Consider the following 25,991-nt stretch of genomic DNA (forward strand, 5'->3'; position numbering starts at 1 on the left):
GTTTCAATTGGAAGAAAAATGATTTATGTCTGAAGGTTATGGGAAATGTCTTAATATTGCTCTACGAATAAAGTGGCGATAAACTTGGTCTGTATGCATTTACTGTGTCATGTTGTACTTCGAATGTGAGTGTATGTCAAGTTCAAACTGAACAATATGGACCCGAATCGGATGAAAATATGAAACAATTTAATTGAAGAAATATACCTGCAATTCGAATTCAATGTAACAAATTATCACGGACACATGAGATTGTATGTTCATAAACAAAGTATTGACAACAAATTGAATTTGCTGATACACTTCACACGTAGATCGAACGTAAGCAGGAAAGTATCTCGGTCTGTACAGCTTCGTGCAGCTACATGAGAAAACCAATGAATACATATTTCATATCTATACTGCATCATAGAAAGTATCTAAAACTTGGTATTTGGAATATGCTCCATCAAAATACGGATTGTATATGCTCAAAAAAATATCTAAACATTCTTAAGATATTTCCTTACTTTATCTACATATCCATAAGCTCACACAAACGTTGCCGTTTGTTAGAGATATTAGTTAACATGGCTTTACGGTGTTCACAGTGCTTGCTTTACGTACCTTTTACCTATGTTTTACATGTTCCGTTGTCAGCCAGTCGCATTTTAGTTTGAACGCTTGTCATCAAATAGGGGCAAATAGGGTTTACTGCGGGTACCCCGGTACCCCCACAGCACAGATACTCACAAACATAAAATAAAAAAGTAAAAATGGCCTTCCAAAAATAAAAGTGTGTGAGTCTTAATGCAAATGCAAATAAAAAAAGAGTGCCGGGACACAGCCCATCATACAAAGCAACCTTTGGGTTAGTATAATACTACTGATATTGTTTGTTTTCGTGGATTAAGCAGTGTTAACAAAGCTTGTGTATTGTGTTTTTGTGAACAAATAAGTAGATGCATTTACACGAGTTTTGATACGGAATTGCTTCATCACGGATAAATCTGTAAAATTAGCCGACACGGCGTACAACCTTTCTAAAACGGACACATATCAACATGAAAACAACATTTTGGAAGAGCAATTATTTAGAAGAAAATTAATAATCTATACAAACAGTGAAACTTCGGCTGAACCAGCTGTACACAAGTCTGATAATAATTCTCCGTCCTTTCTTTATTAAACCGAATAATTTATCAGATAGTGTGACACAAAACAAATCTACTAGACAAGGCTACCAAGTACACAACACACATACATCCATGGACAAAATTTGGACCAATGCCTTAAATATCGAATGTACAACTTGAAGTTATGAAGGTGTTAAAGGTGCACAAAACATAACAATTAGAAAACATTAGTTCGCAAAGCATCGAGTGTAAATAAAATCACTGATAGCATCATACTTAAAATTAAATTCAAATATAGTAGATACTATTATAGCACCATAATTAAAATCAAACGAGTATCAACTACATTTAGACATATAAACATACTTATAATAAGAATAAATAAACCATCATATAATTTAATATATAGACCACCGTCGTGGAATGCAGACAGAAGTCGCAATAATGGTTGACAAAATTCATTATCATAGGTTGGTTGTGTATGTCTATCCTTAGTGACTTTAAATATTACATGTAGACACTTCCAGACGAATTAAAACGGTTATAGCCAATTAATGTGAGATATAAGTAAATATTAGCACATTGGTTTGGCAATCCAATCTTACCATTCCAGCCTTACGTTAAATTTGTATTGTAACTCAAATCTCGTAGTTCAATGTGTGATGTTAATCTAATATCTTCGTCAATTCAATAAGTAATGGCAATTATATATTTTCGTGATTTTAATAAATGATGTCAATCCCATGTTGTCGTGAGTTTACTTTGTGAAGCCAATGCGATATAGTCGTTAGTTCGATTGGTGTTCAATCTAATCGCGTCGTGTGTTTAATTTTTGTTTTCATTTCAATATCGTCGTGTTTTCAGTGTGTTTTGTCAATCCAATAACGTTGTCAGTTAATGTATATCCGATCTTGTGTTTACTTCATTTTGCAATATATATCCTTTTGCGCTGTAAGTTCATCTGTTTTGTAATCCAATCTCGCCGTAAGCTCAATGTTTGCTGTCCTGTTCAAGTGAACGAATGGTGCTTATTGCAATGCTGTGTGTTGTCATGTTCGAGGGTGTCGATGATTCTGGATTGGTCTGGTTAGCAGCTTACATCTGTAAAACAAATAAATATAGGAAAAACAAATTATGTTATGAAAAATACAAATTTCAAAAAGTGGCTGTTAATAGTGCAATATTAATATTATATTTAATATTCATAGAGTATATAGTTATTTAATTCCTTTATTTAGTGAAGTGTTGTTGTACTTTTAAAAGAATATCAACATCTCAAAGCCGAGTTTTCCGAAAAAAATACACACCGAAGTGACGCCATGTAGTTCAATCGGTTTGTCATCAATCATTAGCGTAAGAAACAAACACACAGCAATCAGAATACCAACGTTGTACAAACATATACCGGTTGTCTTAGAGTCGTTCAAGGCGTCTATGTGAACCTATATATGTTGTTATATATACCGTGTACATAATGTAAGCATATAATATGGTCATACATTTGTTTGATATAGGACGTTTTACAAAAATATACCTGTTGTTATGTTAATTGAAATATAACATAAGGGAAAATTCATTTTTTTCATTGAATAATTGAAAACTAATAATTTCGGAGATTTACAATCTTATTGTTGACAAATGCAGAGAGGAAAGCGATGGAAAACAATTAATAGCAGGGCGCATCAAACAGCTGTTGCATTCCGGACATTACTGCTGTTACATAGTGCTGCTAAATGACATAATTATTGAATGAAATCATAGCAAAAACCAGATAAAACTAATAAAAATGGGGTGAATACTGTCAAAATAAAATACTGTACGAGGTTGTCAGGAATAAATTATAAAAGCTTGCGTCAATTCTTATGAAAAATTACAAAGCACAGTGAAAGTACATAACCAAATGAAGTATTTTATGGGTGACACCAGAGAAGGCGCCAAAAGCTATACATGCACCATTCACTACTTGAAGGGTCCAGTTGAAATAGCTGGACACAAACGCGATAAAACGCTACTATCTTGTCTCCACTGTCTGTGGTCACTTTGTAGTATTGGACAGAACAGATGCAACATTTTTCCACGACCACAAGAATAACAATATAATAAATCCACTTATTAAATTAAATTTAGACAAAATATGAACAGTATTATTATGCATTTTAAACTAACACATACATCTTCTCTCTTCATTTGCTACTCCGTCAATCATGGCGGTATGTAGCTCTCCCACACTACCAACGCAAGTGTTTCCATTGTAACGAGGATACCGATGGTGGCCAGTAAATGGTTTGTCCCTAATGGACTATAACAATACAGCATAATACAAATGCATTTCTTTTTTTAAATGCATACGATCAAACTATACATATAGTTTTAGTATTAGTTATTATGTATATTTCAAATGGTTTCATTGCGAGATTGTTAATGAAATAACAAAAAAAAAATGAAAAATACGTTAATCGAAAATCAAGTGCGTGAATTTGTTTTTAATCACAATTATTTGACAAACCATTTTCTGTTTCATTTTTTTATTTGTGAAAATTCTGTAGACTCTCCATGTCTTGGAAAGCATTTAACCAAATGTGGTAGCGAATCCTATCCATAAGCAAAACAAACGCACCTAAATGAAAAAGAAGTAAAAAATCACATTATGCCCAACGCAAAACTCGAATAAATTTAAAATAAATTATATATAATTTGGTTATAAATTATTAAAACACGAATCTAGGATGAAATCATCGTATGCACACATAATTCGCTTTCTGGCGTCTAAACTTCAAAAAACTTTAAATCAAGAAATACAAAATCAAATACGAAACGCATACTTTGCCCTTTCTTTCCGCAGCGAACCAAAACTACTTGATAATGTAATTTATTCAGCTTACCACACACTTTGCGTTGCTTGTCATTCCCGTTATCTTGATAACTATAGTAATGTATACAAACAATAAGTGCAATACTGTTTATGTTCGTTTATGACATTCGCACTATCCTAAAAAATATACAGAATCCCATGAAATGTATATAATGCTATACTCAAGTCATAAATATGATTAGGAAATATGATTTATATAGCCTTTGTAATAAGGAACACAGGTTTTGCTAATATGAACCGATTTTATTTTAAAGAAACGATTGTTTCTAAAACATAAAATTTAACTATTTTACACAAACATCAAAATGTTAAATATATCTGAATATGTACACATTATAGGTCTGTGTATATACCGTCTTTTCAATTTTCAGGTTGCATTCGACACAACGAAAAAACAAGAATCAACGTATATCAGTTCAGATTCCGATTTTCTTATAACCGGAACAAAAAAACAATAAAGCGCTGCTGGCACTAAAGTTGTTCGCTGTTGTCGTCCTTGATTAGCTTGTGCGCATTGCACAGGCTAATCAGTGTGCACAGGCTAATCTTATTTGACGTGCATTAAGCCCCGTTTTCCCTGAAAGCAGCCAATATGTACAGATTTCAATGATAAACACTAGACTGGCCAATGTCGACTTACAAGCTGGTATATAAACTCACTGCTAGAGGGTATATACACTCACTGCTAGAGCAGAATCATTTGTCGTCTGCTGCAGACAGGCAGCGGTAATCGTCCCTTGCAGAGTGAGTTGTAGTTTTTACCGTACTTAAGGCTTCTAAGCACATACTGATTTGCAAAATATGTTCTGTAAATTTAGCTGGCCGCTAACGCGACCAACTAAAAAACCAAAACAAAGTTGAGTTTTTGTATCGTTTTTCGATGTAATAATAACACAAAACACAAATCAAATCGTATGTCCCTATTCATATTTCGTTTAAATTTTAACTATACAAAAATCAATACATGAAAATTGAAACACAATCCCTGTTTTCGTTTACCGTTCTTGAATTGATAAGACGGTATACGGAAAACGAGGGGCGCTCCGCTGTTTTGGGGAGATAAGTCGTGATTGATCTTTTTGCACAGTTTTCTCCCTTAGATCTGTACAAAAATGTAGATCAAAAAGATCAAATGTACATGTCTGCTTTTGTTTAAAATCATTAGACTTGAGTACATTTATAACATGCCTTTCGATAATCATGGCAAAATAAAATATCTTTTTTTGAGCATAGCTTTTCTCTTAAAGTAATTGCAATTGAGTTATTTACTACATTGTATTAATATATGTTTAACAAATGAAAAAAGCTCCACATTATTGCTAAACATATACATTCAATTAGTATGGTGAACAATTCCCCTGAGAGCATAGATTGCCTCGTGAGCCCCTGTCACGGCATGTCGTGTGCCGTCCTGGTAGACTCTCGTACCACGCATGTCTTGCATCCAACCACTGATATGCAACAAGTTGGAAATATAAGATTCGACACTAGTCCTATTTTCACACTAAATAGTTTTATAAAGTTAAGAGCTTAAATCAGTAGATATATCACCATTCAGTTGTTAATTAAACATGTATTTGTACTTAATCGAACGAATTGGAATTTGTATATAATACACCTCGCACTGAACCATTTCATAAGATTCAATCAATTTTGTATTTATTCTCATTTTGTTCTCTTTTCTTTCTTTAAATATTAGCAGTACTCATACAACTTTAACATACTACATATTATGAAAGGTGATGTTAAAAGTAAAACATAGGGGACATTTTAGCAGCCGCCGCCGATTATTGTGCTTCTTAAAACATCATTCGGGTCGAAGGGGTATTAATAATTGGAATACGGGACTCAGAGGAAGGGGTATTACAGCTCTTGAAATGTAAGGACCTCCCCCTGATTATAGGACTAAAACGAGTTTTTTTGTGTGTAAAATTAGTACTGAATGTGCATAGTATAGGGGCAAAGAACAAGAAGTGTCATAAGAGGCTAATTATAGCCCTATCAAATCGGCATAAAATACCGGTACGTCGGGAAACATTAAGATAACAGATTATGATCATTTCATTTTGGAAAAATACATTATTTAAAAAAAAACTGAAAATATCTACATCTTCTTCTCTCACGGTGTGTTTTTTTCTCGCCCCAAAAATGCACGTAAAAGCCATGCTGATCGAAATATGTGATTTATTTTTATGTAAGGAAAAAAAGTACGCGCAAAAGCTACGAATGAGTCACCTCCCCAAGACAGCAGCACAAAGCAAAGATCTATTTAAAAATGTGTATTTATAGATCTTTGAACAGCGCCACTCGTTTTTGTTTTTTTGTAAACCGTAATATCAAAAAAAGAACGGTAAACGGGATCAAGTTTTAATTATTGAGTTTCGTTATATGAAGATTGAAACGAAATTTAAAGAGGGAAATACATTTCGTATTCTGTTTTATATAATAATAAGAACAACGAAAAAACGATATAAAGAAGTTAATTTTGCTTTAGTACTTTATTTTTGTTTTGGTTATTTGAAAATCGGAATATGAACCAATATGCGTTCATGTTCATGTTTCGTTGTGTCGCATTTAAAACGAAAAAGAAAAAGACGGTATATACACGGACCATTATATTTATGTGTTCTCTAATCAACTTTGAAAACAAAGCAAGCGATTGTGACAATAATTCCAACACCAGCTAGTACACAAATCGTCAAATATAATGACATAGGGACGGCTTTCTCTTTGTGAATTGTAGGGGCTGAATCAGGTGTGATATTATTATCTGAAAACAGCAACATATATATATAGGATCTGGCTCGAGTTATATCATACCATATTTATTAAACGAGTTCAGGAATGTTGTAAGTAAGCGAGCCTTTGTATTTCCTGGAAATACACATACCGACACATTATATTAAAGGTTTGAATTCATTTTATGTAAAGCTTATATCGCATTTCGTTATGTTCGTGTTAACCATGTTCATGCAGAATGTTTTGCCAGGAGAACACGTTATTATAAATCGAGATCGTTACACTTTCTTTGAATACTTATAGACTAATAATTTATTTGTTCAACTACGTGCATAGCCAGTTTCGCTTAGAGTCATCGTGCATAAATGTAGAATATTTTCGTTTTAAAATGTCCATTTAATTTTTTTATATTTGAAATGTTGTATAATGAATATAATTTCTAACAAATGCAAACGAAAGCATTATAGTCAATTATACATTATTACCCGAAAGTGCATCAAAAACAACTACTAATCTCTAGTTAAATAGTATAAATCAAGTTTTAGAGGAAACTGATGGTTTAAGTTTAGTTGTCCAAATATTTCTGGAACAATATCCTAAGAAATCAACAAAACTCAAACATGCAACTTTAATGCCATAATGCATTAATGTAGAGTGTTCTATGTTTCTTCGAAAAACGAGGAGTCGGTATTTGAATAAAAGAGAAGCAAACTGGCAGTCAAGATGGATTACGTTTAATCGATCGCTCACGTTGTGATTGTTTTCCTTCTCTTTGGGACAATTGAAGCATCTGAACCAAGGTGTTTGTCACGCTTTGACTACGACGAGAAAATGCTGCTTAAGATTCTGAGATTTGAAGACACCCTTGAGAAGTTTGACAAAAAGATAACCGACATGATGAATACGTTTGAAAATAACGAAAGAAAGGGGAACAGTGTAACAAAAGAGGCTGTGGATGAAGCAAAAATGAAAATGAAGCAGGTAATGGAACAAATTAAACAAAACACATCAAATATGTTAATGAACGACTCAAGAAATCTTCGAACGCAGATGCAGGAAGTAGAAACACTGAGGGATCATATGAAAGGAGAGATTGCCAACCTACAAAGCGCTATTGCATTGAACAGAAAAGGTATTATTTTAAAAAATACCACAATATTTAATAATTTATTAAATGATAAATTGTTCTAAAGCACGATTATCAAATGATGCTAATATGTATACTTATCTTTGATAGCAATATGCGGAACACATTAAGAACAAGTATTGGAATATATCGCTATTATTAAGCGATTTTGCAACACGTAATTAATTTGCAATTGTATTATGCAAACAATTCAACTTGGTTAACATGTCTAACATGTCTGACATTTCACCTGCATTGGGTCGCATTAACAATTGAATAAATCAATTATTACTTAAGAAGAAAATACACCCCTTTCAGATACAGTTGAAAGTTCTATCAATAAACTTAGAGAAAACTCATATCATCGAAAGTTTGAAAGACGACCTAAAAACGCTCTTTGAATAGTTCTCACTTTAAACGTTTTATAGTAAATCGTGCTGTGTTCTATATTATTAAAGTAAAGCTGATGTACTTGAACCCATTATGAAATCATTGCCATACATACAAAGCAGCGGAGTTCCACACACGGTTAAGAAATAATGTTTATGTTATGTTTAGCAATCAATCGACAAGTATAATTTGATGACATACGTAGGTAATTGCAGACTTTTAAATTTCTTTGCCATTAAATATACGGCGTCTTCTATGCATGAGATGTTTATAATTTAGAATGCCATTTGATCTTCTTCTTATACGTTAGTAGTGTACGTTGTTAGTTGTGTATTGTTTTAACGTTAGTTTTAACCAGGTATGCCCAATAACGATGGGCGATGTGTACTTCACTTTCTCTGGAACGCTTTCTGTGGATCGGTGTTGAATAAAACATGTCTGTTTTCTAAGTGTTCACCTGAGTATCAATCCTTAGCGGGGGAAAAACAGAAAACGCTATTTCAGAAAACTCGCACTTTTGGATATTCAACAAATACAGGTGTCTGTACTGATTGATTGTGAACGTAAATTTCTATTTATCCTCAATTTAGGCACGTTGTATAATTCGTTATAGTTGTATAAAGCTAATTCGAAGTTTATATCGACAACACAACACTGTTTTAAGGTGGGCTTTTCTAGTTTCATGTGGTCTGTCTGGCTATCCGTCTGGACGTTGGATATCTAGTCCTGGGAATATCTCATTGGGAGAGAGTGTAGTGTAAAACACTTAAACAGAAAAATACAGTTTAACGATACAAGTTTTATTGTAAATACTATTTGTATTTCTCGCGCAATAATCTGCTTTTTACTTTTCAGAAAATGCTGCTATAGCGTTCACAACAAGTGTTCCGCTAGATTCCCCTTTTCGGTTCGGCACCGTCCTCACCAAAATCGGTGGCCACTATAATCAGAATACTGGGATCGTCACGTGCGCTGTTCCAGGGCTGTATTATTTCACTTTCCATTTGGTGAAGATGCGAGCGACGAGAAGTGGTGGTAGAGTAGATAAGTGTTACTGCAACCTTGGGAAAAATTCAGTCTATGTCGGAGTAAAGGCACTCACAGACCCGGAAGATCCGCTGCTATCGGGTTCTGGGGGTGCATACCGCGGTAATAACGGCGTAAGCAACGGGGCGTTTCTAAAACTAATCAGAGGGGACACAGGCCAACTGGTCGAATGTTCAGATGCAAGCAGTGTTGAGAGTTATTCCTCGCTCAGTGGGGTTCTCATCAAGGCTGACTAGCTTGTAAGATTTGACGGTTATACGGAGGTGTTGAACGAATGTTAGATTGCTTCTTATAAATTCACACACAGTTCGTATCGTGGAATCTAATTAAATCACTGACCTGTTGAGTGTGCAAATTTGCAGCCTAATGACATATTAATCAGAACAACAGCGGGAGGCTGATTGTTTTCAATTTTTGTTTTCTGAACTACTCATAATAAACAATTATATCCTGGGCACCCGTATTACCGGTGACGTAAGCATGCATTTGTAAATAAATAATATTAAATGCAACCTCCGTAAAAAAAATTCATATAATTATCAGAATCATTCATTTTTCCTCAAGTAAACACGAAACCTACCATATATGTTAACGAAAACTCATTTAAATCCATCATAGAAGTAGGTCACTGTCCGCCATTTTGGTTTCTACTGTTTACTTCTATTACCGGTGATGACATAGTTTTCACTCAGACAAAACACATTTTGAGAAAATCACAGTTAACTAAACTAAACGTAGCGGGGTCATGTACATGAAGCTGCAAGACAGGTTCCAACAGAGCGCAGTTGCCACCGCCTGGGTCTTCTCCTTGTTCACAACATTCCTGCATATGATGGGTAAGTCTACATCAAAACCAAAGTCCTACAAATGTGCATCACTACATCAACACCACATTCACACTGATGATGCCTAAGTCTACATTATTTTTATTATTTTATTTTTTAGTAGTTATAAAGAATTTCCGTCATGTGCTTATTTATCTGGTTTCGTTTCTACAACAGAGTAAAGATACTTTATGCTGGGCCCGTATTCACCAACAATTCTTTACTTGAGAATAAAGAATAAAGAAAATTCTTTATTCTTTACTTTTCTAAGAACGTTCTTAGTCGATTCTTTATCGGTATTCACCAACGCTATTTTAAGCGTTCTTTACTAAGAATTATTTGTTATTGATGTAAGCGACCTTGGTACCCGGCATTTTCGGTAACGCATATAAAACTCGGAACCGTTTACGTGTCTTCTGTCACAACATACAAGATGGCGGACAACAACGCTAACGTTGCTATCAATGCTACTAGTAGAAATCGTTGGGCCGAACAGGAGGAAACTGTTATAGCCAACGAAATAATTCAGAACTATGATGTCCTGTTCGGTCCAATGACCGGTTGTGGCTCACTTAAAATTGGAGAGGTTCGAAGGAGAGGCTGGGAAGCCGTGGCAAATGTTCTAAACTGGTTTGTACTTTTGGTGTTAGCAATTTTCCAAATTTTGGAAATTCTAGCAGAAGGAATATTTGTACAGTTAATTCATTATTTTGTTTTTAATTATTGATTATTATACAATTGTTAATTTGTGCAATGTTTAAAAACAAACAGAATGTTAAATATTATGTGACATAACTATAAAAAGCAGTAGATGATTTGAGCACAAAATATTTACCATAATATAAAGTTATAATGCTTCACTATGGTAAAATTATTGTGCTACCCGGTTTCAAATATTCCAAAATATTCAACTAAACCAATATTGTGTCATTTTTCATTAATGATGTATACTAATTCATTTGTTAATAATTCATCAACAAAATTGTTTGTGTCAAACACACATGAAATGTAGAATGCAATGTGGAAAAATGTTTTGAGGAATAAACAAAACATTTCTTTGTTTTTATGCATATCTTAGACTCTATTCCTGATTTTAAAAAATGTACCCAATTGCATTCCATTTATTTCAGCCAATTTTCCACCTATAAGCGCTCAGGTTCAGAGGCGAAGAAAAAATATTATAACATGAAAGACAAAAGTAAGTGAAATGTAAGAAATGTACTCCTGTCTTATTTTTCTTGCTGCTTCTAATGTAATGAAGATAAAATGTTCCACATTTATTGTATTTCACATGAAAAGTGAAACATCATAGTTACTGTGTAAAAATTAGCTGAAATTTGTAATTGATTTTTTGTTATCGGTTCATGATTATATTTTAAGCCTATTTTGTACATGTAATAATGTTGTTGAAAAATCCATAATTATATTATATATATTGAGGAATTTTATGAAATTTTCAACATTGTTATATTAATAACTATCTGGTACATTGCTTTTTTCACCGGTCCAGCATACTTAATGTACATACTGTGCAAATCAAGATACATGAAAAGTGCTAAAAATAGCATTAAATCAAACATTGGTGTAACTTTTGCTCCTTTTTGCTCCTAATGTTTATTTTAGACTCTTAAATTACACAGTTTCTTCTCAATATAACTATAGCAAAGACAAAAAATGATGAGATGAGGAGGCCAGGCACTGGAGGAGGGCCCCGGGTGAAAGAGTTCACCATTCCGGAGGGGATTCTCCTTCAGCATTTTGGGGATTCTGCCTCTGTGGCAGGGGTCCCCAATGCAATTGACACTGATGGTTTGTACAGTTTATATAGAATATAATACCATTTGTCAATTTTTATCATTATAATATCTTTTTTTTGGCATTATGGTATTCATTCTTCAATGAAGGTAATGTTTAACAAAGATATTATAAATTTATGACCAGAATGAAATACATATCGTGTTTAAGTGCATTAGAAAAGTATGTTATTAATGATTCATCATAACTCACCTTAGTCTGTTTGTTGGAATTGTTTTCAGTCCATGTCAAAAGTGATGTTTGATTGTTAATTATAAACTGTTAAATGTTTTAAAATTATTTGTATGGCTTTATTTTCTTAGCTCCAGAGGGTGCTTCAATCAACATCATTGAACTGGGCAAGATGCCAATAGGTAAACAATTAATGTAGATTATGCTCTTCATCTTGGTTAACCCTTTGAATGATGGGTTATTTTGTCTTCTGCTAAAATGTCGTCTGCTGAATTTCTAAAATAAGCTTTTTCTTTGATTTTTTTCAAAGAATACTATCAGAATAGCAAACAGTTTGGATCCTGATGAGACGCCACGTTCTGTGGCGTCTCATCTGGATCCAAACTGTTTGCAAAGGCCTTTAAAATTCGGTTCCCACACTGAAAGGGTTAATTACATGATGGTGAATGGAGAGAGCTTTTGTATTAAACATAGCATGTTAATAAATTTCTATCAATTCATTACTCACTTTGTAATATTGTTAAAATGGGGTGCCAAAGCTATGTGTAGTTGAGCAAAATATCTTTTATATGATAATATATACATTTTTTAATATCGTTGTTAAATACTAGATCATTTTGCTTCGTTTATTACACAGATGGTAGCACTTGCATGACGTTCAAGATAGATGAAAGAGGTAAGTGATGGGGGCCTTATTTTTATGTTAAATTTTTGGTGAACAAAAAATAATATGAAAAACTTATTGAAGTATGAAAGTTGCGTAAGTAAATTCATGACAAATAGGTAAATTGGTTGAAAAAGTCCATTTAAAATTAAACAAATGACACCAAGAATTTTAGCCTTTGAGTTAAATTAGTTTTATGATAAACTTTGTTAATAATACTTGAAGGGGTGCATTACTTTTATTTTCATTATTTTCATTAAAGACAAAAATTGTTTTATATTTGAAGGACTAGGAGCTCAGAAGACGTCAAGTGTAATCCAACGTGCACTGGAAGATGAAGCTAGACCATGCTCATCAGGGACCAGTGAGTATTATAAGAACATTATTTCACCAAATGCATACATATTCAATTCATCCCTATCATATGAAGCATTTAATATCACTGTGTTTTTTCCAAAAATAAAAAATTGAAACATTGAAATATAACTTTCAAATTGAATGAAACATCATTTATGTTATCCATGTAATTGTGTGGGGTCACAAGCTAGTTAGGTCAATTCCACACCAATGTGCAGGTATGAAAGTGAGGTTTAATTTTTGCCAAATCTATAAGTCCATTTCAATGCACTTTCAGGATTCCTATGATTGAATAATTGTTTTACAGAGACCAATACCAAATCAATGAAAATGGCCAACAAAAACCATAGTAAAAGAGGTAAACAAGTATTTAATATTCACAAGTACATTTATATGTATTACAATATTCCATTTTTGCAAATCTTTCAATGCTAGCAACATATAGATAATTAACCTGTATATTATTCATGGAACTGAATCATGGAACACACACACAAATGACAGATATTTATAAATGAGACATGGAACTGAAGCATGGATTACAACATGCATATAAACTAGATTAACAACAATAACTAAACTTGTGTAAGTCAATGTTCAAGAAGCACTGCTTCTGATGCAGGTAATGAAATATGTAAATGTTATTATGTCAATATGACAAATGTGAACAAGCAATTACTTAATTTTAGTTTAAACCTATTTATTTGAGCTCGATTGCATCGAAAGCCTAAGGCTTATTGAAACGCTCTTGAGTCTGTTTCCTGGGCCTAGAACCAGTACTTGGTGTCTTTGGGGGAAATCTAAAGAAAGCTCCCACGGTGGGGATCGAACCCGTGACCTCCCGGTCGCTAGGCGGACACCATATCCATTACACCACGGCGACCTATAAAGCAATTACTTGATGTGTCATTTCTTTAAATGGTTTTCACTATATGTTTTATGAGATATGCATGAAATGGACATAATTAAGAAGGTTAAATCGATTTAGCAAATTTAACTTTTTTTTTATTCCATGATTTATGGTATTTTTTGCATTGATAACAAAAAACCTTATAAATTTTAATACAATGTTGTTATTTGTTTCAGCTAGGGCAAGTTTCAACAATTGGCTGAGGACAACCTAATAGCAGAAAAGAAGAACATCCATCTGCAAAAAGTAAATCTAAGATTAAAGAATTAATTGATACTGGCACAACTGAAAGTTGCTAGATTAAAGGCCCAAAAAATTGAAGAAGAAATTAAAATGTTAAAAGCTTCAAGCAATGAATGTTAACCCTTTACCACTTAGTTACGCATTTTCACACATTTGTAGTCCCTTAAAAAGTTATATTTTATTTAAGACCTTTATTTCTAGATTCAAGTTGTTAAGGCTTCATATCCAAAGATACTGATGAGCAGCAAACAGCATAAAACCTGAACAGCCTGCGAGTTACTCGCAGGCTGTTCTGGTTTTATGCTATTTGCCCATAGCCATTTTCACTTTGCTTCTAAGTGGGAAAGGGTTAAATCTACAGTCTCAAATGATGCCATCCAAATTGTTATTATTGATATTTTTACACAAAGTTTTGAAGTTATTTTTAAGTAGATGGATGTTCTTCGTTTCATTATTTAACCCATTTATGCCTAGCGTCTAGAAAAAAGGCCTTGGCAAACAGCATAGACTCAGATGGGACGCCGCATCATGTGGCGTCTCATCTGGGTCTACGCTGTTTTCTTAATATAATTTTTGTACGAAATATTATAAATATAGAAATATATAGGCTCAAATTCACCAAACAGTTCATATCCCCCGCCAGGGGCAGAGGGATATTGTTTAGGCGTTGTCCGTCCGGCCGGCTGTCCATCCGGCACTTTTGTGTCCGGAGCCATATCTTGGAAGTGCTTTGGCGGATTTCATTGAAACTCGGTATGATTATATATATGGATAAGAGGATGATGCTTGCCACATGGCATTGTACACCACCGGTTAATAATGGAGTTATGGCCCTTTGTATCTTGAAAAAATGCTTTTTTATGTGACAAAGCTCCAGTTAGGCGGGGGATATCAATTTAACGAATTTGCTTGTTTGACTTAAGTCTAAGAATATATAAGATTCTGTTAATAAGAAAATTCAAGTATGGCTTGAATTTTGAGTCAAACATGGCATATACCACCTCTATCAACAACATACTTCATGTAAAACATTGTTAATGACATAATCACCAGTGGTAGAATGTATATATTTAAATGCTGGGTGTTTTCTTCTTGGTTCTAAGTCTATTTGTTATTCTTAAATCTAATAATTGATTGGTGAATACGGACCCAGGTTGATTAATGTAAAATATGTTACCAGTAATTATAAAGAAGCTTTATCTGTGTGCCTGAATAGGACTATGTCGCTGATATTTAATATAAATTTGTCATTTTACTTGAGAAGATGAATGTTATTCTTACTTAAATAGATGGATGTTATTCTTACTTAAATAGATGGATGTTATTCTTACTTAAATAGATGGATGTTATTCTTTTCAATATATGTTCAATTGAAAAATCTGTTAACTAAGTGTTGTCTTACAATGTTCCCAACATGGTTTCCATATATGTCAATATTTTATACAGTAATATATGTCACTGCTGTTGCCAATATTCAAATAGCTTACTATCTATAAGTGTATTTGTTTGAATTATTGCTAGTATCAGCTCATCGTGTACCTTATTAGACAATTATGTTTGTAAACTACCATTTCTGTTGTTCTCTTGTTTAATTAAATATCACTATTTGCAGTAACAATAAATTGCTGTGGATATTTGTTAGCAAAACTATCTTCTATGTACTGTAATTGCATTTTCTGTTAGTGATTATCTAGAACTACATATTTCACAGATTTTCTGGATATTTTATTCATAATAAATTTCAGAATATCACAACTTAATTAAAGTTTTGTTATGATTTATCTCACAGACCGCTCGATTTTTAACTAAAACATAGATAAGCATGCTTGTTTGCCGTAATTCTTGTAAGCTAATTATTTTATGGTAGACATACCAAAGGATACTTTCATGAATATAAAAATACACATGCAAATTAATTTTTGTGTTTGAAAAGTCTTTTTGCTTAGCTCAAGGCAATATTGATAACAACAAGTGTCTGTAATATTATTACACTGATGTGTGTAATAATTTTAATAGTTTCAGACAAAAAACCCTGGGTAGAACCAGTACTCATTATGAATGCATATTAATTGAATATAACAATAAATCAAGTAATTTTCCTGGGTATGGTTATTATAACCAGTAGTACCAATACTCACAAAGTATACATATTAATTTAACAACATATTTACAACATAATAAAGTCATGTTCCTGGGTAGAACCAGTACTTGACACAGAAATACATGAATTCAATGAGAACATAATCAAGTTTCCTGGGTAAGGTTAGTAAAACCGTACTTAGAAAGTATACATATTAATTTTACAACATAATAAAGTCACGTTCTTGGGTAGAATTAGAACTTGACACAGGAAAACATGTTACAGTTTAGAATTAGGCAATAAGAGGTTTCAATATTGCAAATTGCCGTTCTTAAACAGACAAATTCATAGCACAACAATTGAAATGCTTAAATAAAAATTACCGAAAGAAAAGTACATTTACACACATTTCAACAGTGTTGGAATAACATTGTTCATAAAAGATTATAAACAAGCATAACAAGTTTGTAATAATGTGCATTACAATTTTGACATGAAAACCGCTCCATAGTAAAGACATACATGTTATTTTTAAAGTTAAATGTTATTCATCTTGTCTTATAACCAAAATTATTACATCATGTTGAATGAAAAAGTGTTTGTGTTGAACATAAAATGTTGATAAATAGTTGACTAGAACATTATATCAAGATCAGAAGTGCAGTGAAATGAAAGGGAGCTTACCCCTGAGTTAAAATTACAGAAACTGTAACATGAACTACAGAGTTACCTGTCTTTCAAATAACATAAAGTCTCCACTAAAATCTGGAAATCAGTGGAAACAGCTTTGTACAATCTTAAAAGTTATGAGACTAATTCACATATAGTACAGTACAGTTAAAGACTATTAAAAGTTAAACGCATCACACTTTTTAGAGAAGTTTAACTCATCACACTTTTTAGAGAAGTTTAACTCATCACACTTTTTAGAGAAGTTTAACTCATCACACTTTTTAGAGAAGTTTAACTCATCACACTTTTTAGAGAAGTTTAACTCATCACACTTTTTAGAGAAGTTTAACTCATCACACTTTTTAGAGAAGTTTAACTCGGTACATTATTTAATTTAATTGAAAAATCTCTGAACTAGTTGTTGCCTTACAATGTTACCAACATGGTTTGCATTTATTTTAACATTTTCATGATAAACATGTTCTTCAAAAACATCATCCAAATAATCCTCTTCAAGGATATCCCCATGTTCAATTCCAAAACTGTGCATAACTACACACGCAGTGATATAGGTCACTGCTGTCGCCAAGTCAGTCCTTATCCCGTAATGGAGTATTGCGAATCTTCTTTTTAGAATACCAAAGGTCTGCTCCACAAGCACTCTTGTTTTGCACAGAGCCAGATTAAACTGCTCTTGATTCTGTGCTTCGGGGGTTCGGAAAGGAGTCATCAGGTAGGGTGTACATGGGTACCCCGAGTCTCCAAGAATGAAGCCATTATGAGCTCCTGTTCAGAAATAAAACATTCTTCTGTTAATAAAATTAGTCAACGTGTAAACACTTAGCAATTTTGAGGTCAAAGGTAAATGACACAAGGGTTTATCCATTTTAACCAGGTTTTCAGAAGGAAAAAACTAGTTATCAGATTGCTGAATGTCGGCGGGCGGGCAGACTAAAGTATTTTAATTACTCATAAAACGTATCATGTTAATTAAATCCTATTGTATTGTTTTAAATGTATTTAACCTTTTATGACACAAGTTGTATGTAATTTGCTTAGTCATAACCATAGACATGTGTATCTGATATATAGCTACCTTGTTCGAACTGGTTCCGTTGATGACACTCTCTCCATATTCTCGCATCATGTGTGCTTCCTGGCCATTTAGCTGTTAAGCTCCTCACTTTTTTGCTGTGGTCACATACCATCTAAATATAAAATAATAATACATAATTTATTATATGATAAATTTTTAATTATACTGATATCATAGTGAATAATGTTAGTGCTATTGAAAATAGAATATTTAATATTAGTTATTGTCATACATCAGTGATCAAAAAACACATAATTATGAGTACTGAAAAACTTTGTTGTGGCAAAAGCAAACAAGATAACATACTTGCACGTTCAAAGAATGGTAGCCTTTTCTATTTTTGAAATCGGCTTCGTGGTTCTTTGGCTTTTGAATGCGAACATGAGTTCCACCAATCAGTTCGATTACATTTGGAAATCCTGAATAATCAATAAGATTATTATTTAACAATTATGTTCATTTATTTAGGACAGGTAAATGAAATTCAGCTGGCATGACTGAATCACTTCTTCAGCACAACGTCTTAATTCCCGTAACATTGGAGAACAATTTGTAATAAAATCTGCAAAAAATGGTCTTATAGACATGGAGTGAAAATAAAATAGGTATCGAGGACCTACAGACTGATGGGAAGACTAACAGCGTTGTTAAAATCCCACACATCCTTTGAGGGGGGACTTTACAAAGACAGATAAATATGCAGGTGTGGAGGATACCATGCTAAAACCAAGAGTGAATCGAGATTAAAAGAAGGGTACATGAATGTATAATTATTTAATCATAACACTGTTATATTCCATGGAATGATATCAAAATGGCATTTACAGTAAAGAGTGAAGATATAATATTACAATAACTGCGAATTAGGAACGTAATGAAACAAAGATTCAATTTGGACTAAACTCGGGTGACATCACCCTTATGTTTATATATGCTCAGCCTCTATCCCCTGTGAACTTGCCCTAGGCATAATTGCATAATGTACCAAGCTATACATAAAACTCTTAGAGAGACACACATAATAAATACTTATATTCTCATTTTGATCGATAATGCTTAACGGCAGTGCAATAACCACAATGTCGTAATTATCAAAATGTCATTTTCAGTTAAGAATGAAGATATATAATATTACAATAACTGTGAATAAACGACATGAGAGAAGTATCCACTTTGGACTAAACTCCGGTGATATCGCCCTTCAATTAACGTATGCTTCACCTTTCTGTGAACTTGCATTTGGCCTAATGCAGAATGTATCATACAAAACATCAAATAGATACAGTGATAAAAATTACTGAATTTAAAATAGTGTATAAATCATTGATTAAAAAAAATCACATAAAAAAATTGTTGGTCCTAACTGCGTATGTTGTTTATGCAATAACGACGACAATGCCCCCACAAAAATGAAGTGCAAGTGAATGATTTCCCTTGGATAAATGTTCTCAGTCAAGGTCATTTAGACAAACATATTGTAAGACAAAAGTGAAAGTTGGACATTTTCAGGCGTTCCGCTTGCCCTAAAAAGTTGTCGCCACAAATTTTTACCAGTTTAAAAAAATATCACTCCATGAATAACTTCGAACAGAGACGTAGATGATGCCTTTGCTTTGGACACTATTCGTGCTATAGTCAAATGTAATTGACAATATTTCACAGAATCGCATTGCGTTTATATGATTAAAAGTAAGTATAATGTGACCGTTTATAACACTTAGGTGTACAGATTGAACAATTTTGTCGAAATTGTTCATTGCTTTGTAGGTTCATGGGAAAAGAGTAACATTTAAACAGCCTCATGTCAAAACGGCTCCAAGTTAAAACGTCGCCGAAATTTGGTTAAAACGGACCAAAATTGTTTGGGACGACATACCACTTTGCTCGAATGGGGTAAAAATGTCTCCACTTGTGGTGAAACCGGCCCACCAATGAAAAAACGCTTAAAATGCACGAATAAGTTTTCAAGCTGTAGTTTCAGAATAAATAATTGTCCACAGTATATTAACATAAGTCGACGATGCAGTGAAGAGCTGGTATGTTAGGTTTTGTGTACTGTGCCATGATAAATAATTTGAATTTACTGTTAAACAGTATATGTTATTGCATTAGTGTGTATGTGAAAAAAACATTTTACTTGGAATATACTTTCTTTTTATATTTTCACTCTTGTACCAGTTTCAAAGAATATTCGAATCCGTTATAATTTGTGTATTGCGAGCAATTAAATATTAAATCGAATCATCTATGCGGAATGAATTCTGATGAGTTCGCTTATGGCTGAGATTACACACATTACGAATATATACGTGAACGCATCTGTATAATAATTCCTATAGTATAGCACAGCTTACTATTAGAATTATTCACGTGATATAGAGTTTCTTAATATGTGTATTCCATTCGATTTAGTGTTGTCAATAATGAATAATGGTGTGTTGTGTTTTTCTCCTGAAAAAAAAATCAAATTTTAATTTGATTTTGAACTTTTGAATTGTTACATTGAACAGTTAGTTATGCACGCTGTTCATATTACTTGTCGATAAGTCTATATTTCTAAGTTGACAACCTAGATTATTGAGACAAGTGTAATACTCTTGTAACCCTTACACTCCGTAGAAGAGGCACACATGTCTTGAATGAGTTAAGAATACCAGTGACAAGCATCCCGATCATTTTACTCCTGTTCCATTTCATTTAAATATAATTATAATAACGCGTAACGGTTCGCAAAGTTAAGTACGAGCAGTGGGCGACAATGTACGGTTATCATCATGACAATTACATCGTTTGCCTTCAAAATAGACGTGCATGTGCAAATTACATCTGTTTTAATTTTTCAATGAATTTTCCAAGAACATACAAAAACAAAAAATTATGTTTTATACCTAATAGGCTGTCAAAATAAACAAACTTGTGCAAACCTCATCCGGGTTGGTTTTCTAATTACTTGTAACAATCAAGGACATAACAAGAAAGAACGTGTATGCAATCCGAGTAAGATCTTTTTTTTCCGCAACTTTGAACTCCTGCTTTGTTTTGACATATAATGACATATTGTAACGTAACAAATTATACACATATCAACTCAATCTTTAACCATAAATATATGCATCGACCGTCCTATAAGAGGATTGTGCCGAAATAAAATGATTGCGAGTATATTATTATGTCTGCTAAAAGGCAATGCCCTAATCTCACTTTGTACATTTTGCATTAAAGAGACCTTTTCACGTTTTGGTAAATTGACAATTTTTTTTTCCAGATTTGCAAATTTTCGTAGTAGTTATGACATTTGCGAGGAAACAGTAATACTGAACATTTACTTACTCGAAAATATCCATTATATGCATCTTTTGACGATTTAAAAGCCTGAACTTTATAGGCGTAACAAACGCGAAACGATTGAATAATTTAGAGAGTTCTGTTATTATCGTTATATTTGTAACATGACGAGCATTGCTTATTTAAAGTATAAAATACATCACTTACTTAATGAGCATGAATGGCCGAGTGGTTTAAGTGATTAACTTTTACTCCAAGGGTCAGTGGTTCGAGCCCAGTTGAGGATTATTTATTTTCTTTTTGTTATTTTATTAATGTTTTTTTGCTGGTGCAAATTGGTACAATGTTTACATTTATCAATTTAAAGCATTTAATGACAAACTTCAATACATGCCAAAATCTGTGAAAAGGTCCCTTTAACATATGCATAACTCATTTTGGAAAGGACATTAACATATCTAATGAAACTTATGTATCGGTAAACAGAATGTGGGTTTTAAACCGCTCATTACTCGCAATTATGTTTTATAGTGCTATCACATACGTTGTATGGTTAAATAAGACGCATTTGATAACGTTTTAAGTTGTTTAAGATTGCACAGGCTGTCGAAAGTTACGTAATTAACGTATTCTGGAAAAAAGTTCTCTTATATAAACAATTAACCTTGAGATGTCACCACAAAATGATATCCTTGTGGTGACAGTTGGAGACGGATCGGATTGTTTGCTTCAATATTTTTTTTTATGCACTTGATTACATGAGTGAACGACTTGACGACAGTCTCCTTGGAACATTTGTTAGTTTCAATTAAAATAATATTAAACCCGAATAGCACTCGCGAATTCAACATCATTCACATGTGATTGATTTTTAAAGCGAGCCGAGAAGATTTGATTTTATCCCAGTCTCTATATCTCCAAAACACCGTTTAGTCTTGAACGTCACTGTTGAACCTTATCAGTAATATATAATTATTATTATTATTATATTTATACGTTTTTTTTCAGTTATAGATTTGATTTCACAGTTTAGCATTTATTATTTAGTCGTTATGTGATTGTTATGATATTAAACAAAAACATAAAGACGATTTTTATTATTACACAAGACCGTTACGGGACGCTCTATATGTGCTTATGAGGTATCGAAAAATGAATTTAACGTCGGCCGAATATAGATGCGCTAATTTCTTAAAGTCAGGAAACTTATCTTTCAATAATGTTCCTACATATGAATTTGATTTAAAGGTGAAGGTATCATGCAAAAAAGGCAAAGCACGCATTCGCAATCCAATTTATACCATGTGAATAGTCTGTTCAACCATTTTGAGACAAATATCGTTTAGAAATGATGTTGCTGATTCATAAAATTTGACTTTAAATAATATTCAACTACTGTTTCGCCATTAGCGCTTTAAAATAGCATTTTTAACAAGTTCAGTTTGTTTACAAAATAAAACTAAACGAGTAAACAATGCAGACAAGACCGCATTATCGTGTCTTGACAACCTAGCCTTGAACAACATCCGCCTTGAATCGAATATAAAGAGCGCTCGAAACGAAGTGAACAGTCGTTCCCGAAAGTAAACACCAAAGGTATCATCATGAAGACTGCCTTCCTTGTTGCTCTCCTGATCACTTGCGTTGTCATGGTTACCATGCCAGTGACTGAAGGTAAGCAATATTGTTTCTCAGTGCATGTGAGTAGGATCTTCGCAATTCTATCGAGATCATTTGATTTAGCAAATATTGCAAATATCTATTTTTTTCAACGGATTCTTTAGAGATAGTTAAAAAATACATACATGTACTAAACATGAAAGATACATAGAATCTTTAGAGTAACACTCAGGTACATATAATATACGATATTTTGTAGTCTTTGGAACTATCATACACTCCAGGTGTAGTTCAGTTCACTGCGCCGTCCTGAGTGGGAATGTCTAAAGGGGCCTTTTCACGTTTTGATGACAAAAATTGACAAAATTTAAAAATATTGTTTCAGATTCGCACATTTTCGTTGTAGTTATGATATTTGTGAGGAATCAGTAATATTGAACTTTTTACATGCTGTAAAATATCCATTATATGCAATTTTTTGATGATTTAAGAACATGAAAATTATAAAGCGTTGCAACGCGAAACGATTGAATAATTTGTAGAGTTCTGTTGTTGTCGTCATATTTTGTGATACTACGAGGATTGCTTATATAAAGTATAAAAGACATCACGGTTTGTATGAGCACGGATGGCCGAGTGGTCTAAGCAAAAGACTTTTACTCCAGGGTTCAGTGGTTGGAGCCCAGTTAATGGTTACTTTTTTATTTCTTTAATTTTATTCTTGTCTTTTTTTAAATGGAGCTGTTTACATTTGTTAATATAAAGCATTTAATGACAAACTTCAATACATGCCAGAATCTTTGAAAAGGCCCTTTAATTCCAATGTATATTTGTCAAATTTCAATTTCAAAATGATTACAAAAGAAAAGCCTTTTATATCTATTTCAGGCAAGTGAACAACAAGAGGACGATTAAAACAATATATTTGTGCATTACATACTTTTAAATCGTAATTTTATTAATAAGGAGTTATTATGAAATGCGCTTGTAAATTTCCGAACGTTGCCTTAAAACCCACTTGGCATGTATCAATGTACAGTTCGTTTTTAGAAATCAACATAGGCCTATGCAATTTTGGAATAGGCAAGGCGCATCGGACTTCCACAGTATTTAAATGATACCTATGGTGGTTACCCTTCAACCACACATAAGTGCTGGTGCACGTCTTACTGTATAAACAAAAAGAGTAATGCTGGTGGTGTATTTATCCTAAAGGTGTTTGTACTGCTGTACCTATTATTTTATTGTAACCTAAAGTGGTTACACTTCATCTAGAGGTTACGTGGCATTGAAATTCGTACGGTATGTACGAAGTGAGCAACTCAAGCGCTGTCTCTATCCTAACGACATGTGTAGTGATGTTGAATGTAGTGTTTGAGCTGTGGCTCAGCGTGGTCCACCTGGTGGCAACTTCCTGCGCAGGAGGGAAAACTTATCGGTACTGCGAGAGGTAAAATGATCATTGTCCACAGAACTCAAGCATGAAAGTAAAAATATATATTGTATTGTAGCCCAACGTCACTATGACTGCCATTGCAGTAGCGGACCGTGTCGTCACCCAAAGAGAAACTCCGGTCCGTGTCCACGCAACCCACGACAGAAGTATTGCTGTAGATATTGAGGTAAACATGTTGCACACATTTTAACCATTTCTCAATGCAGCCATGCTCGATTACGTTACAAAACCCTTGCATTTAATATTGAACGGTCTAAAACTAATTCCATAGAAGTTATGTCAATATGTTATTTATACATCATAGCATTCCAAGTAAACAGGTTATTTCATTTGTGTACATTTATTAACTCTGGTAATTAAAAAAAATGTTTGTAGTAATGTAGACAATGTAAATTCCAAACAGGAACAAATAAATGAGAAAAAAAGAAGATTTCTTTCGTCCAAAATAGTATGTTAATGAATATGAATAATCCAATGCTTGAGTTTCTTTTTCAGGACCACCAAAGCACACCAGACCACATTGAAATTCAAATGTTCTGGTTAGGTTGAATCAATAAAACAGCGCAATGTTTATTAGTTGTTTGAATTTTCTTTATTAGAGTTGTACCCTGAACACGAAAACAACTGACGCAAAACAACAACAACAAAGTTTCATCATTGTTAGATCATTAGTATAATCATTTCAACGTCCTTTAATTGAGGCAAGTGTAATTTTGCCATACATTTAGATACAGGAAAAATCAGATGACGTGAACATATGCCGATAACTAAAACTGGAGTCACCTTTGAACGATCAGTACCAAGAAAAGCAAATTAGGTCCAAAACCGACAAGCAATCATCTCAAACTTGGCTCAGATTTTTTTTTACATAAAACGAATTAATTGAAACTTTGTAACTCTCCTCACGAAGTTTCTAAACTCATTTATAATATATATTTTGTTTATAACGAATTCTGTATAATTATTTAAAAACTAAATCTTTCATGCATAATAAAGGCTTATACCTATATTTCATTTTCTGTTAACAATTATATATATATTTTTTGGTAAAAACATAATATCAATAACTGGTACTGATACAGTGCATTTGTTACAATCCGTTATGATATGGAATCAAATATTGATATTGAATTAAAAGCGCTTGTGTTTATAGATGTAATGCCTTGTGTATATAGATGTAACGCGATCCTTCATCATCTTGGGCTGAATTTGTAAGGGCCAGGAGTGTGTCCCAGCAGTTCTACCGAATTAACTCACTGGACTATCAATATTTTGTATCAGTTCTTAAATTACAGCTATAATTGCTAGTTCGCGAGTTGTTGTTTTCACTGAACATTTTTAATTTGATATTTGACTTGTTCTGTGTGAAGAAACCGAATTACCCGACGAAAATCAATGTGTGGTATAGTGACAATCAATCAATCTCACATGCTCCGGCAGTGGATGCGAAATTGAACATGGCTTGCCTTATTTATGAGCGAATGTACCGATTTTGATATGGTTGATTGC

The 25,991-nt window shown here is 33.2% G+C and overlaps 1 protein-coding gene and 1 long non-coding RNA gene across 2 annotated transcripts in view; both read left to right on the plus strand.

Annotated features, from left to right (window-relative positions):
• The window catches only part of LOC127857288 (uncharacterized), a 76,647-nt gene that overhangs the window by 44,592 nt on the left and 6,064 nt on the right, over window positions 1-25,991 (plus strand). Inside the window, exon 4 of the mRNA XM_052393700.1 lies at window positions 12,231-12,281. Coding sequence (XP_052249660.1) covers window positions 12,231-12,281 — 51 coding nt within the window. The remainder of the gene's footprint in view (window positions 1-12,230; window positions 12,282-25,991) is intronic.
• LOC127857098 (uncharacterized) lies at window positions 19,593-25,053 on the plus strand. Its single transcript, XR_008038329.1, has 4 exons — window positions 19,593-19,810; window positions 22,920-23,080; window positions 24,538-24,648; window positions 24,978-25,053. It is a non-coding gene; the product is annotated as an uncharacterized LOC127857098 (long non-coding RNA).

Source organism: Dreissena polymorpha, chromosome 14 (assembly GCF_020536995.1).
Source record: "Dreissena polymorpha isolate Duluth1 chromosome 14, UMN_Dpol_1.0, whole genome shotgun sequence".
Lineage (NCBI taxonomy): Eukaryota > Metazoa > Mollusca > Bivalvia > Myida > Dreissenidae > Dreissena > Dreissena polymorpha.